General features: G+C 42.0%; 1 protein-coding gene and 1 long non-coding RNA gene across 2 annotated transcripts in view; both read right to left on the reverse strand.

Moving 5' to 3' along the window:
- Positions 1–2665: 2665 nt before the first annotated feature.
- LOC146173759 (uncharacterized) lies at positions 2666–10566 on the reverse strand. Its single transcript, XR_014701743.1, has 3 exons — positions 10443–10566; positions 9052–9153; positions 2666–2742 (listed from the first exon to the last, which is right to left on the reverse strand). It is a non-coding gene; the product is annotated as an uncharacterized LOC146173759 (long non-coding RNA).
- A 1392-nt stretch (positions 10567–11958) lies between these two features.
- The window catches only part of LOC146173760 (uncharacterized), a 37286-nt gene continuing 34730 nt past the window's right edge, over positions 11959–14514 (reverse strand). Inside the window, exon 8 of the mRNA XM_084585261.1 lies at positions 11959–12130. Within this exon, the coding sequence (XP_084441387.1) occupies positions 11959–12130 (172 nt within the window). The remainder of the gene's footprint in view (positions 12131–14514) is intronic.

Consider the following 14514-nt stretch of genomic DNA (forward strand, 5'->3'; position numbering starts at 1 on the left):
TTGTTGAAAGTGCGGTCCTAGAGACAGCTGCGTGCTCAGGGTTGATGCTTGGTGGGTTGCTGAATGTGTCCTGTGAACTTTATTAAGCTCGTGTTTTCTTTCCATCACATTATTCTCAAAAGACCCTTTTATTACTAATGGTAATAATTGGCTTCTTATATCTGTGCCTGCATATGCTGTACATGTTGAGGAACCGCGACTTTTTCGGTGTCATTCTTGCCTCACTCTTCACCTTGTCAAAACTTGCCGAATGACACAATCAAAGGAACTGCTACCACATATCAAGGAAAAATCACATGTTTACTATGATTTCTAGGTGAAAGTGCAACAGCTAGGCAGCATTACTTGGGCCCACCTGAAATGCGGCAGATGTACAGCCGCTAAAGTTTTTTAGTCTGTGCGAGTGGCCGCTTCTGTAGCGTCAGCATCCCACGACGGAGCCAAATTGAAACACGTTGAGGGTAAGCATATGCCCACAAAGTGCTCTCATCTATTTTCCTGGTCTGCTGGCCTGTTGCCTCTAAGGACGTTACTGCATATTAGGGCACTTATTTGCAAGCAGCTTGCGCATGCGGATGATTTGCTTGCATTATATGTACCGAAGATTAGTGCCGCGTATAGCAACCACTCAAGGAAATAAGCAATCGTGAGATAACCCGAAGAAAATTATTGTTCAGTTCTTACTTTCTGGCTTGAATGCTTTTTTCAGCTGTAGAAAAGTCAGCTATGAACAATAAGCATGCTTTATAGCGGCAGTATCGCCGTGCTGTTTTTTAACCACATTTAAAGCCAATTTTTGGCTTCGAAGAAGTAAAACAGCTATTTAGGCAATGCTTATAGGAAGGGAAGCTACTAAAAACATGGCTCATGAATTGATTTTTGAGGTCATGAAGAGTATTTTTTGTGGCTGTCAAAAATAATACAAACGTCCTAGAGCTTCATGAAAAAGCAAAAAATACTTTCGGAAAACATTTTAGTGACGTGATGGGGGCTTTCTGAAACACATACAAATTAAAGTGTGGACCAACACTGGGTGTATACAGGAAGTTGAAAAGATGTGAAAATCATCGCCGAGTTCGATGACGGCAGACATGCATTATGGCAGGGAGTCAAAGAACAGCGGTACGATAGTGTTGTGTCGGCTTCAGCTCTTCCTTGTCCTCCCATAATTCAACCGAATTTACAGTATGCAGGCCCAGTATTCGACTAACTGGCTTTTAACGCCGCAGATCTTTTCAGTGGCATTCATATCCGTGACTTTAGGCAGCCAGTTAGTGCAATTACTGGGCTATGAAGCTTTTCATCATGGCCATTCACAGCTTGCGCCGTGTGGATAGGGGTAAGGTAATGCTGCACCAGCTAATGTCCCTCTCTATAAGGACGTTCTAATAGGTGAAGAAGGAGCTGGTGGCCAATGTTTGCTAGTAGCTTGGCAGCACACCCACCCGTCAATGAACAGGAGAGGTCAGGGGTTGTCTTTCGCAGTCCCCCCCCCCCAACCTTTTTACCCTTCACATGTTTATCGATTTTTAGACTCTTTGCCTAATGCCATTGACATAACGGGCACCGTACCTCAAAATAGCAGTAGTTATAAAAAGTAACAGAACCTTGGCAACCAAACAAATATGGTATAAAGAAAGCAAGCCACAGGTCAAAAGGCGAAGGTATATTTGTTCACTTTTTAGCGGCTAGCCCCAACTCTTTTTGTTTCTCGTTGCACTGCGTACAGAAGTCACCTTTCTCCTTAACTCGACATATGTTCAGTCATTAACGTTTTTTTTCAGTTGCTCTTGAACGAATATGAGCCTTTTGCGCTGGTGCTATCTGAAAGTTAGGTCATTTGTGTAGCCACCCTGTTTCTGATTCCTGCTTTGTTATGCTTTTTGCCTAATAAATTAATCAGTCGCATTAACCCTGAGGGCAACCCATATCTTACTCGTTGTTATGAACATGCTGTCCCTAACACAGGTAACAATCTGTGAATTCTTTTTGATGAGGTACAGGGAAGCGTATTTGATTCGGACTTATCTCGGTAGTACCTGTTTTTTGCGCTCTGAAATCTCAGCCCCATCTGTTGCTTTTCTGCAGTGAGCTGTCTAGTGGCATACCCCTGCAATTCAGAACCTTGTCTCCTGAGGTATCACGGCAGTCTTGTAGCTGCATACCCAAGCTGAAGCTAATGGACATGAATATGCAAGAGCGGCCTCAGATGATAGTCATTAGCAATACCTTTCAAGACGGCGGATGCCTATATGCCCCCTTCCCCTTCCCCTCCCAGCCCCCACAAAAGCTGCAACAGAAGTGTAAAACCGGTGGGGAGGAAATGTTTAGTATATGCGCATTTGCCTATCAGACTCCGTTCGTTCTGTTCGAAGCTAGGACATTCCCAGCACAAAATAATTAAGTTAGTTTGGCATGTGTACAATATAGAATGCGCTTTGACAGTTTTTACTTTCACAAGTGCTACACTAGAGTTGCTAGTTAGAGTACGGGTTTCTAAGAAAATATCGGCTGTCAGTACTAAAGGTAATGATGGACACAATAACTGCTGTGAAAGTTATGGGAGCGCTCTAAAGAATGCGACAGAATCGTTCGCGCAATAGTTAAATGCAGGTATTTTTATTGAAGTTCTTGTTCCCACTGGCAGACAAAATTAATAACCCGTTTGGAAGCGGACAGAATAAATTTGGTTAGTTATACTGCACGCCAGTCATAAACTCCACAGATGCCTTTCTTGCAAGTCTGTAAACAAATACAAGGAAACACAATATTTCTTCTCAAATTTGGTACAGTGTACCAACGCAAGAACACAAATATATTTGCATATATGTAGATATTGTGTTAAGTATGAAATATATACGTTTTAGATCTAAACGATGCTAGATCTGCATCTGAAAATGAATCACAGGTGGCTTCAAATTTCCGTAAAGTGTAATGTTTCAACTGAGCAGTGAAGTGAAGTACTACTGACGCAGCCAGAATATCTTGTAATGATCACTAAAGGGTCAGTTCGCAGTGGTGAAAATTACTTCTGTTGCATACTTCTGCGTGCTGCAGAGAGCCCATAGCTGCCTTACTACTGTAGAGATGGATGGATGGAAAAACTTTATTTTCGTCAGAGAGCATGTATGGATGGTTCCGTGTTAGATGGCCATCAACCCATGGCTGACGGCGACCTGGGTGGCCCACTCCACGGCCCTGGTCTGGACGACCGGGTCTGAGCTGGCCAACACGGCCTCCCACTGCTCGAGGGAAGGATCACGCATAATATCCGCCGGTGGCGGTGCTATGCTACAGCTCCATAATATGTGGTCATAGGTTGCCAATTCCTGACACCATTTGCACTCCGGCTGAATGTCCGGGTAGATTTTGCTCAACACGTATGGGTTTAAGAAACATCTAGTCTGCAATTGTCGCCAGACGCATTCCTGCGCCTTCACCAATTGCTTGTCCGGGGGTGGGTAAATCCTCCGCTCAAGTTTGAAATGGTTAGTAATGTCATGAAAGGATACCAGCCCATCTCTCGTGGACCTTCCCGGAACGTCCGGCTCACCTACTCGGCTGACGAAACCTCGAGCATTCATGTGAGCCGTCTCGTTCCCAGGATTCCCAGAGTGTGCTGGTACCCAGACAATTTCCGCCTCCGTAGTCCCTCGCCCCGTGGCCCGATTCAGCAATCGCGCCGCTGTGACAGATATTCTGCCCCTCGCCAAATTTCGGATGGCTGTTTTGGAATCGCTGAAGATCAAGTCAGCATTACTACTAGTAATAGCTAGTGCTATCGCCGCTTCCTCTGCAGTTTCTGGGGAGCGGGTTTTGACTGATCCGGAGGCGATCAAGCGTCCCCGCCCGTCCACCACCGCAATTGCAAATGCGTCCTTGTCCCTATACTCGGCGACATCTACATAGACTGCCCCGTTGTAGAGAAATGCCCTCCTATTAGTTAACCTCATAAAAAAATTTTCTGCCTTACACACTTCAATTTGCACATCACTTCAAACTTCTCGTGCCGGAAGGTCTTTTCCTGGCTTCAAGAATTTCGGTACACAAGATGCTGTAAGAAATTTGCAAAGTAATGGCTCATATAAAGCTATTATAGGACAGAGTATATCAATAAAATCATTTAAATGAATTTTGGTGTTGCTTACACATATGGTCGTCATTTCTGCATACTGACATTACAGCAAACTGCACAAAGGATCCAGTAAAGAAAAAAGACAGTTATAGATTACTGCACACAATACCCATCCTTCCTTAAAATTGCTCTCAGCTAGGCGTAGCACGCCGCTATAGTCGAATAAGTAATGATAAGTATGACTGAGAGCGTGACCACGTCGTTTTTAATGTCCGTAAAGTGCAAGTATATTTAGGTAGCAGGGTAAGAGAATATATCAATAAACATTAGCTCTTAACCCGACTATTTCTGGATGAAAACCGCATATGGCGGTGTTGAAGGAGTTAGCAAATATCCTAACCGAAGGTCATCACGCTGTAAGGAGGTGTGATACTGTGATACTGCTGCTACAGTTAAGGCCTGTGGAAGTTACAATTAGGCTCCGACATTGGCAAAAAGAAGGCCTACAGTAGCTTAAAGTGGGCTCTGATGTCGTTAAAGCTAAGTTGAGAGGAGTACCCATTTGTTAACATTGTGTTTTGCTTCCTCCAAGACGCGACGAAGAGGTTAGTCAACAGTCTTTTTGTAAAGGACGGCAGCTAAACATGCCTATTTGAACACTATCTTTGTTTCTCCTTCTAAGTGACGTTTTATAATCAGTAGGTAATCTGAATAGTGTAATAAAAGGTACTGATATATTGCGTAACCGCTCCAAGAGCATTTTAAAGTTTTCCTCTGCTCTCGTTGCGAATACAGGAAGATAAGAAAACTTACGAAATCTACGGATGAAAACTACAATAAGAAATAGAGCTCTAGCCGTATTTCTGACTTTGTCTTTTGCTGCTGCTCTGGTTACACAACCTGCAGCTAAAAGTGCTCACACCTATTACAAAAATTTGTGTTTGTATAATTGGAGTAGCGTTGCAGATAATATATTTCACATTTTTTGACTGTATGCTTTTCTGAAATTTCATAAATCGTCGTTATCAGTAATTTACGTTAAGAGCCACCAGAAAGATTGCAAAATTTCAGTTCATATCAAGAAACGCCTCAAAACAAGAGGATATCCCTGCTGTTGGAGTTAATATGCCCAAAATGGGGAATTGTTGGCATTACATTGTATAACACAGTTAAGCAGAATTTAGATCAATGAGAGCGAGATTAGGTGTTGTAGAACATCATTTTAAATCGCTTAATCTGCACGTACCAGCTGTAAAAATCTTGTCAGCACTTGCTGATGGCAGAGTAGCTCAAAGCAAAATGCACATCTTAACAGAATGATATTTATGGCTATCTTGACTTCCTTTTTTTTTTTCCTTTTTCTACTCCTAATTTGAAAACAAGTACATTTTCAGACTCTGGTATTAGAAACAAGTCGAAAATAAGGACGGCGGAAGTAACGACCGTTATGATAATGTGAAAATAAAAGACATTGTACTTGTAGAATATCAGTTATTTCGACCTTTAAGGACCGAAAAAATATGTCACAATTCTTAGAACGTTTTAATTAACAACAAGGCCTAAAACTCTCCGAAAAGTATATTTCATCACATTTCCATACGTCGCATATTCTAAAATATGGGAGATTTTAGACGAAAACGTAACGATTACTAGAAGGTTTGGCAATTCTGTTATCAACTTTGCGCACAGCGTAGAGCATGCGGAATACGTTTTTTTAAACTGTTCTTGCGTCCGTGTCGAATTTAACCACGTGGCTCACTATCAGGGGTGATTCTTGACAAAATGGCTTATTTCCTTTTAGAGAACCTGCTCCGTACAAATTGTGGGCTGAATCTTCTCCAAAACGCGATGTTTCAGCAACTCGATGAGCGAAATAAGAAAGCGCATGCAATAGAGTATTATGCGTAAGCCTTAGAAATAAGTAACCCCGTTTTAAAAATAAACTGACTTGCGGCACTCTAAGCAGTGTGCGCAACGACATGACTAGCAGATCCGTACGCCAGTTTGTTGCGGCGAGATGGCGCGACTGTTAAAAAAGAAATATGAATTTCCGCAGTAAGAGACTTTAGATCGTCGTCATTGCTTCCATACCTGGCATGCGTGCGGTGCACGGGCAATAACATCAAGCAAGCTATAATCAAGGACGTCTATTCGGTATAACTGGGATCGTAAGTATTATCACAAAATCACCCCCCTCCCCTTCACACCTTTAGTTGAGCAGTGGAGCTTTGCCATGCGCCGAAGTACGAGCGTCCGGCATAACAGACTCCTTCGAATCATGTATATTTCAAAATTAACGGTGTCTAAATGCCAAGATTCTACTGTATGAGAATGGTCCTAATTCACTCTATGATATTTTCAGCCAATATCATTCAAGAACTGGAGGAATCAAAATTCAAAAGTGAAAATAAGCTCCGTTGTCAGAAGAAATGATTTTCCTAATAGGCGTACAGTGCGAAGATTAAATCTGCTAAGAGGGCGATTTCAGCCCTCCTCTTGTCGACTTCATTTGAGCTACGTAGTCATTTGCTAGCGCATATCGACTGCTGATATGCTGCGTCTGCAGCTACGGCTGCGGCTGCGGCTTCTCTACCTGTAGCTGCGGCTACGCAGAAAGAAAAGCAACGCCCCCGTGCGCTGCGCAATATCGTGCACGTTAACGATTCATAGTTGATTGAAAGTTCTGGACTTCTCCACTACGGTTTCCCTCATGTGCCTGAGCCCCATCAGAACGTTAAACGTCGCCTTCTCGTAATACCAATATCGGGGGCACAAAAACGATATTTACATGAAGCGATTATGACAAACTAGAGTAGAAATGTCTATGCGCCGTCACGGGTGAGGTTGTAGTCTAGTTTCCGCCATGAACAAATTCCTATCAAACTCTATCTTTCGCCCTCTTGAAGAACCAATGCATCAAACAACGGCAATATACAGGTAGCTGATATATTATAGCAAGTTTGTCTTCTGACTGACTACGCTGCTACATAAGAACAATCGGCAGAGCATTACTAGGATGTTCTTCGGCCGCTCTCAGTATTTTTCTCATATGTAAATGGCAAAGAAAGATAATTGCCGAATATGTAAATGGCAAAGAAGATTAAATGCCTGCATGCTCTGACTGAGAGTACAAAAGTCGTAGTAATAATGCCACCCGGTGAATTCTGGTGGCGTCTGATATAGACGAAGAAATTAGAAACTCACATGCGCTTCTTCTATCCCTACATTCGGGACAGTTTTGGTGAAGGTTATGCTATGAGCCACAAGTAGAATGAAGCAGCAGTCTATTTAATACCCAATTTCAACCCAATCCACCTAAATGTGACGCCTACACAACCACACTGAAGTCTTTCCAAGCAGCTATAGAAATGCATAAAATCTCATTGTAGGTCCGATTAAACCCACTGATGCGGAAAACCCTCTACCATATTCTATATGAGCCTGGTCCTGTGTGAGCCGCATTCATATAATCCTCGCAAATGGACTAATCTCATCCACCGATTTGACTTTGTGCAACGCACTTGTATGCTTGCCTTGCTTTAGATGCAGTCAGCCACTTATAGAGACCGCAGGTTATCATTACTTATTACATTCTCAACCCTTGCTAATCTCCTCTTCGTGATTTTGAACAGAATTTCACTTAAACTTTTTCCCTAAACCTTTATAAACGCCTGTGCACCTAGCACCGAAACTAAAAGCAACAATTTTCAATACTCACATTCTGAGTGTAATGTAGAGGGCAACCAACGAACCAACGTGGCATGGGCCGTCAGCAGAGGAGTAGAGTAGGAGGAGAAAAAGGAAAGAAAGCTATGTTTGGTGCGAGAGAAAGATGAAGGAGACACAGGAAGTGGAAGGCGCTTCTCACTGTCCCGTGCCAGGACTCTAAAAGTGTAGACGTTATCGTCGTTGTTTTCTGAAGGCGGCAGCAGTACAGCTGAAGAGATGATTGGGGATCTGAGGTGTTCAATAAACGGTGCCTTCTCATACAAAGAGCTAAGATGATAAGAAAAATGAATGGGCTTCAAAACGGTTGCAACTGCTTCAGGTTTTATTGCGAAAGCAATACTACTCTAGGTTTCGAGCCTTCAGCGTGGCGCGGCCGCACCAACGTGACGCTGTGACGTCGCACCCCACTTGATACTAGGGTGAGAGCTGGGCTACAAACTCAAGCGGTCGGCGTAGCGGGGTCGCGGCCAGGGCGCAGTGCGCGACGTCATACCCCACGTGACACAAAAGAGGTCAGCGTGGCGCGCTATAGGCACAGCTGGTGCTCACGCGATACGTGATGTCAGGCAAGTTTATAGGGCTTGGTTAAGGCGGGGCGTTATATGTGGACTGGCAGGAGCTGAAAACTTGGGTCTCTAGTTTCACATGGGACGGTTATGTCAGAATCAGCCTGATAGGACCCTGGCATTCACGTTACCCCTATAGGCCATTAAGGCACGTTCATACGGCTTGGTTAAAGCGGGGCTTTATATTTGGGCTGAGGAAGAAGAAAACGAGAAGAAGAACAACGCTCGGTCACCCGTAGCTAAAGCTTTCGCTCAATATTTGGTTCAGCAGCGTTGAACCCTTGCAATTGTTTTTTTCAGAGGCCCCTCTTCACCCTTCGTTCTCTGCTAGCTGCCACAGACACATCAGAGCCTGCTGAAGTTGATTTTGCTTTCACCATAGTTTAGGTGAAAGCGCTTATGTGTAGAAACGTGCTCAAGTCAAAATGAAATAATGTACAGCCTATAAAAGTTACAAAGCGGGGTGCAAGAATGCATCGGTAGAGAACACCAAAATGTGTGCTTGAGAAAAAAACGCGGTAGACCGCCCATATAAAAGTGATGACGTTCTCGCTCGAGAAAGACAGGCGCAGACAAAATGGGCGAGTGGATGCCGAAGGAACGTTTTAGATGTCGCAGAGATTCAAGGTAGTGCATAGTCATAAAAATTCTGCCAATCTCTTTTATGCGCAATTCGCTCACCTTGTTTTCGCCGCATTCCATTCCATCTAGCATGGTGTACGTTCTACAAGTCCATTTCTTCTCACGTTTTTGGCAACATTTCATTTGGCATTTAGTGTACTCCTGCGTAGAAAATAATCAGTGTTGCTAAAACGGAGTGGCTCAATGCGGAAGGGCGAGAAAACCCGTTCTAGTGAGAATGTAGAGAACATATTATCAATAATAGAACGTGATGCGTGAAACAATCTCTTCTCTCGCCCTTATATATTGGCTTGGCATGTAGTATATTTAAAATAATATATTTGGAAAATGTGTGAGTCGCTTGTCGATATTATCTTTGGAAGAAAAATAATTTCGCCTCCTTCTTGATATATTGAGTTCGCCGTACCTCCGCCATAGACATTGGTATAAAAATCTTTTAGATGTTTAATCTACTTACTGTGCATAGTACTTTGGGGTGATGAGCAATTGAACAATTGAAAGAAAGCGGCATATAGCAAAAATAATTATTAAACCATCAGCGTTGTGAGCTCGCGACACAGCGTTGACATGCATGAGCCTTTCATTTTCCCAGTGGAAATGATTTATACTTTTGAAATTTGATAGGTGTTGAGTGAAAGTCAAAGTGCACTTAATAAAATTGAAGATATCCGGGGTTTTCTCCGGAAGTTATGCTGCGTTGAAAATGCATTGAATGCATTATTATGAAAATTACTGCCACTGAACAACAGAGGTACTGCAGAGCACTCGAGACACATAATTGCAGCCACATGGAGAATAAACAATTGGCGAGCACTAGCTTAAGGTAATCAGTAGTGCTAAAATTATGGTGGTCTTTCTCTCCAGTAATCTGCAACAAACATAATGATTACGAATAGTTTCTGATGATCATGACAGAATTACTTTAATAATGAGTAAAGTCCTGCGTCAAGCAGGAATGCTGTGCGATGTCAGTGCACGTAAAGGAAGCCCAGATGGTCGAAATGTCCGAGGGCCTCCAATTTGGCGTCTTTCATTACTTGAGTCGCTTCGGGACTGTAAATCCCATAAACGAAACCAAACTTTTGTGTCGGCTCCCGTCATAAGTCAAATGGACGAGAACCTCGAAGAACTGAGGTGCAGAAAAAGAATCTATAATTTTAGTGCAACAATTATTTCAGAATGATTGTTAGGTATATGTGTGTGCCTTCGTTTATATTCGTACCTAATTCGCAGCAGGAAGTTATGCACCAACGTCCCAGCCAAAGAGGTGTTGCATGGGGAAGGGTCGAAAGCGCGTGTCACATTTTTACTGCTTCCTTCTCCAGACTACACGGTTAAAGCCACCCGTGCGACTGCAGTATGATGTGCGTGATGTCATGTTATTATCGCATGCTCTTGATGAGGCAGGCAATGAACCCTTCGACACTTACACTGATCGCCTTATGTTCGGCTCCTTCATACACTATGTTGCAGAATTTGACGGGACTCATTCCTTGTCCAGGGTAGGCTTTGATTGAATTGTTTGAGGAACGCTGTATTTGTATGCAAGTGCTTGAAAGATTCCTGCAATAACATTGTAAATTATTAGTTCTTTTAAGTTTTGACACAACGTAGAAGTCATATTTTTAAATGATCGCTCTATCGCTATCACAATGAGTGCAAGGAGGCGAAACGATAGGTAGATTGCCTGAAAAAAATTCTGCAAGACATCTCAGCCGTAACATGAGAGTGCGAGTTTTCTTACGAGTATTGCGCGCATTAAAAAAATGTAGAAAGAGCCTGAAACACTTGTATCAATAATTTTCCGTACACTATATTAGTTGAATGGTTGATAACCTGTACAATATATTGCAACAGCTGATGTATATGGAAGGCATTTTTCACTGAACGTAGGTTCGTATGACCTAAAGGTATTTTGCACGGGTGCACTTGAAGTGTCTTGGCTACTCATGAGAGTTGGAATTAAAGCAAATAAAAGGCTAGCATTATGACTGAGTGCGTGCTTCAGGGGGTATCCATGCCTAAAGAAGAGCAGCATCTTTTCAGCGGAACTTTTTTCTTCAGGATGTCATGAAATAATTGAAAACAAACTCGGTTGCAAAAGAAATTGAAATAAACGAGTTCAACGGAAGTTTTTACAACTTAGGTGTAGTTTACAGCGTTAATGGGTGCTTAATACGCATTAACACTGCACAATAAGAGCTTTAGTATAACGTTAAGGCGTTATACCAAAGCTTTTTGAATACGTAATGTGAGTATTGTCTAAACACATTCTAATAAAATGTCTTTATATTTTAATTATTGGGAATGTGTTGTAAAGTGCAATCAATAAACTATAATGAGAAGGATGATCATACTTCGCCTTAAGGGTAGGTGCGACAGCTTCTTTGGCACCGCCCTTTCCGCGATTGCATTATATTTTTCGTTCGGCTGGTTATTAAAGAAACTAATCGCAGTATCTGTCTCACTTCTCGGCGTAAACCTACACTTAGAATCAACGGCATGCAATTCCAGGTACATATGTTGTTAGTTCGAATCCCGGTCGCCAATTAGCCTGCAACTACACTAGAATATGGTTCCTAAATAGATAGCGAAACGTTGTGATACCACCTTGAATGCTGCACAATAGGCGCTTCCATGTCATTTCTGAGGCTAAATCGCGTCTATGTTTTTCCAGCCAATTTTTCTCGAAATATATTTGTGGGGAATGACGAAGACGTTTCGGCTGAACCAGCCCAATATGCTATCGCGTAACAACTTAAATATTCTCGTAACTTTAGGAGGATACATCTAGTATTCTGCAAGTTTTCAAATCATAGTATAGTATAGTTACCGTGTACATCAACCTCCTCTAGCCCTTCAATCCTGCTGGTTGGTAATTGAAAAAAATAAACACAAAACAAATTTTTTGATGTCCCATGCAGGGAGCGGAAAAAAAAGATTTCATTACTTGTATATTATCTGAATTTGCTCCTTGGTGCATTGCGAGAGCTGGTACTTCCTGGCACCGTATTGTCCTTCTCCCATCAAGTAACGGTCACTCCATGGACATTTGTGTGATCCCGGATGACCAGGTATGTTAGGAGCAGGGTCCGCGCCGTCATGAACTGATCCTAACCTGAAACGTAAAGGAAACGTATCGGAGAAAGAAAATGCCCACTTTTATTTTAAAGGTGGGCATTGAAACAACAGTGCGTTCGGGACAAGGTACTCCGGATATTCGTAAGGTGTATTTACATGAAAGTAGCAAGTAGGTTAAGAATAAAAAAACTGATTTGCGAAGCAGCTTTAATAGCTTCATTTTAGAGAAACACAAATTCGGTGTCATCAGCATCGGCGTTGTGAGGAGAAAACCACTGAAACCCCAGTGGTAGACGATATTTTATTAGACACCTGACCGGGCAAGGTTGGTTGAGATGTTTTGGTGACATGAAAACAAAGCAGAACATGGCCGAGTTGTAAGCACCGCCTACGCCAACTTTTCCTTTGAGATGAGAGAGTGAAGTAGGAATCGAGGCCTCAAGGACCCTTGGTTTCGGAGTCGGACAAGCTGCATCTAGGGCGTGCCGGCGTGCTAGTACGGCTTGGGTGGAGTGCACCTTTACTCAGTATGGTGGCGTTTCAGATAAAGCGGTTTGGTCGATTCTATGCAGTCTGGCTGTCTGAAGTAACATAGGCTAAATTATTGATTTAGGAGCTAAGTTAGTAGCAAAGTGCATGCGCGGAACGATCACGCACGGCGCTATTTGCAGAGAGAAACCAGCCATACTCTTGCGTCGTAGCCTTTAAAGCTAAGCTAAAGTAATATGGATATTTTTTTCAAGTACGAATCGGTTGAAACAATGAAGCCAGCCGGCAAGCTATAAAAGGCAATGTTTTCCCATGTTTTTACCAGAGAGATGACCTCATCGGCGCTGGAAGATATACTAGTTATCCCTTCAAGTTGCTTTTATGGTACAGTGCTCAATTTCCGTTCACGGCTGAGGATGAATACCGTACTGCTACCAAGATTTAGGAAGTTATTGGAGGCCCATATTCATGCCTATCGAAAGCCAGGAAACCCTTGTTCCTATTTACTTTGTTACTTCATATGCACACAATTCTACACTTTTAGCTTTATTGAAGCGTTAATAAAATGGGAATATATGTCGCAATTGGTTACATATCAACAAAAGAATATGCTGACTCCTCTAGCTTTAGCGCAGTAGCTGTACGCCTTCCGCTATATAAAACATTTTAAAAACTATGTGTTATAACAGAGTGAGAGTCGTAGTGAAGACCCTAAATGTTTTCTGGCTAAAAGAAAAATAATAAAATTTTGTCAATTCTTTATTCAAAAGAAAATAAATTTTACTGGAGTCTAGTTTCTTCCTAAGACTATACTGGTTGCTGTTGTTTGCAGAATTGAAGTAAAATGTTTCTGGTTGGAAAAAATAAGCAATATAATTAAGCACAAAATCCAGATGCCAATAGTTATGAAGTATAAATATTTAAACTTCGTCGGGCTTTTCAAACACTTGAACACAAAACTGAAAACACACGAAACACTTGAGCGAAACACTGGTGTCCAAGGTTTTCAAAAGCGCAACGATAATTGAACATCTCATTCATTAACTAGCACAATTTGAAATCCTTTTGATAAATATTGTTTAGCGTTTCAGTTTCTCAGATGTGGTAAGTTGGCAGCAGGGCTGGGCAACATACTTCAAAAAAGTATCTTCGATACCGATACTCGATACCTTGAAAAATTGTATTTCCGATACCGATACAAAATACCGAACCAAAATATATTTTCGATATAGATACTCGATACTTTGATACTTTGATACTTCAATACATCTCTGAAATCCCAATGTGATAAAGGTGGTAATATGATTAGTGAAGCTGGAAGATTTCACCTGCTTTCTAGAACTTTCAATAGTACCTATATCGCAATTTTTGTTTCTCTGAAAGGGCTTAAACAAATTCCACAGCACGGATTTAATTGAAGCCCCGCTGTCTGGGCAGCTGACTTTGTCAGAACTTTGAATTGAAGCCATGGCTACTTCAACAAGCAGCCTAGCGAACAATTTTTTTAAGCTATAGTGGTCTTCATATGAACCACCCTGTGAGCACTTGGCTACATACAATTAAATCTGGAGCTCCTTTTTCCGCTTTGCATTATACTACATGTTAATTACCCGATGATACCCTCCATTTTCTCTTTACTATAAGGCTCAGTGCTGATTGCGCTTGAAGAATTGAGCAGGTATGTTGATTTAAGTGCGATAGCAGAATTTTGAAACTCGCATTCTGTGTTAAAAGCTAGAAAATAAAAAAATAAAAAATAAAACGGCTGAGTGTTCTTATTAGTTAAGAAATAGTTCCGCCATGTGGGCGTTCTGTAAGTGAGGCAAATAAGAAAAGCTTCTCTATATAATTAGTCGAGCATGCCGCACTATTACATTTGATTAAAGGGCCCTTTATCAGAAGATAAGAGTGAAGCATAGCCGCGTCGACTGA

The sequence above is a fragment of the Amblyomma maculatum genome, chromosome 11 (assembly GCF_055883805.1).
Source record: "Amblyomma maculatum isolate TAMU_Amacu chromosome 11, ASM5588380v1, whole genome shotgun sequence".
NCBI classification, from domain to species: Eukaryota; Metazoa; Arthropoda; class Arachnida; order Ixodida; family Ixodidae; genus Amblyomma; species Amblyomma maculatum.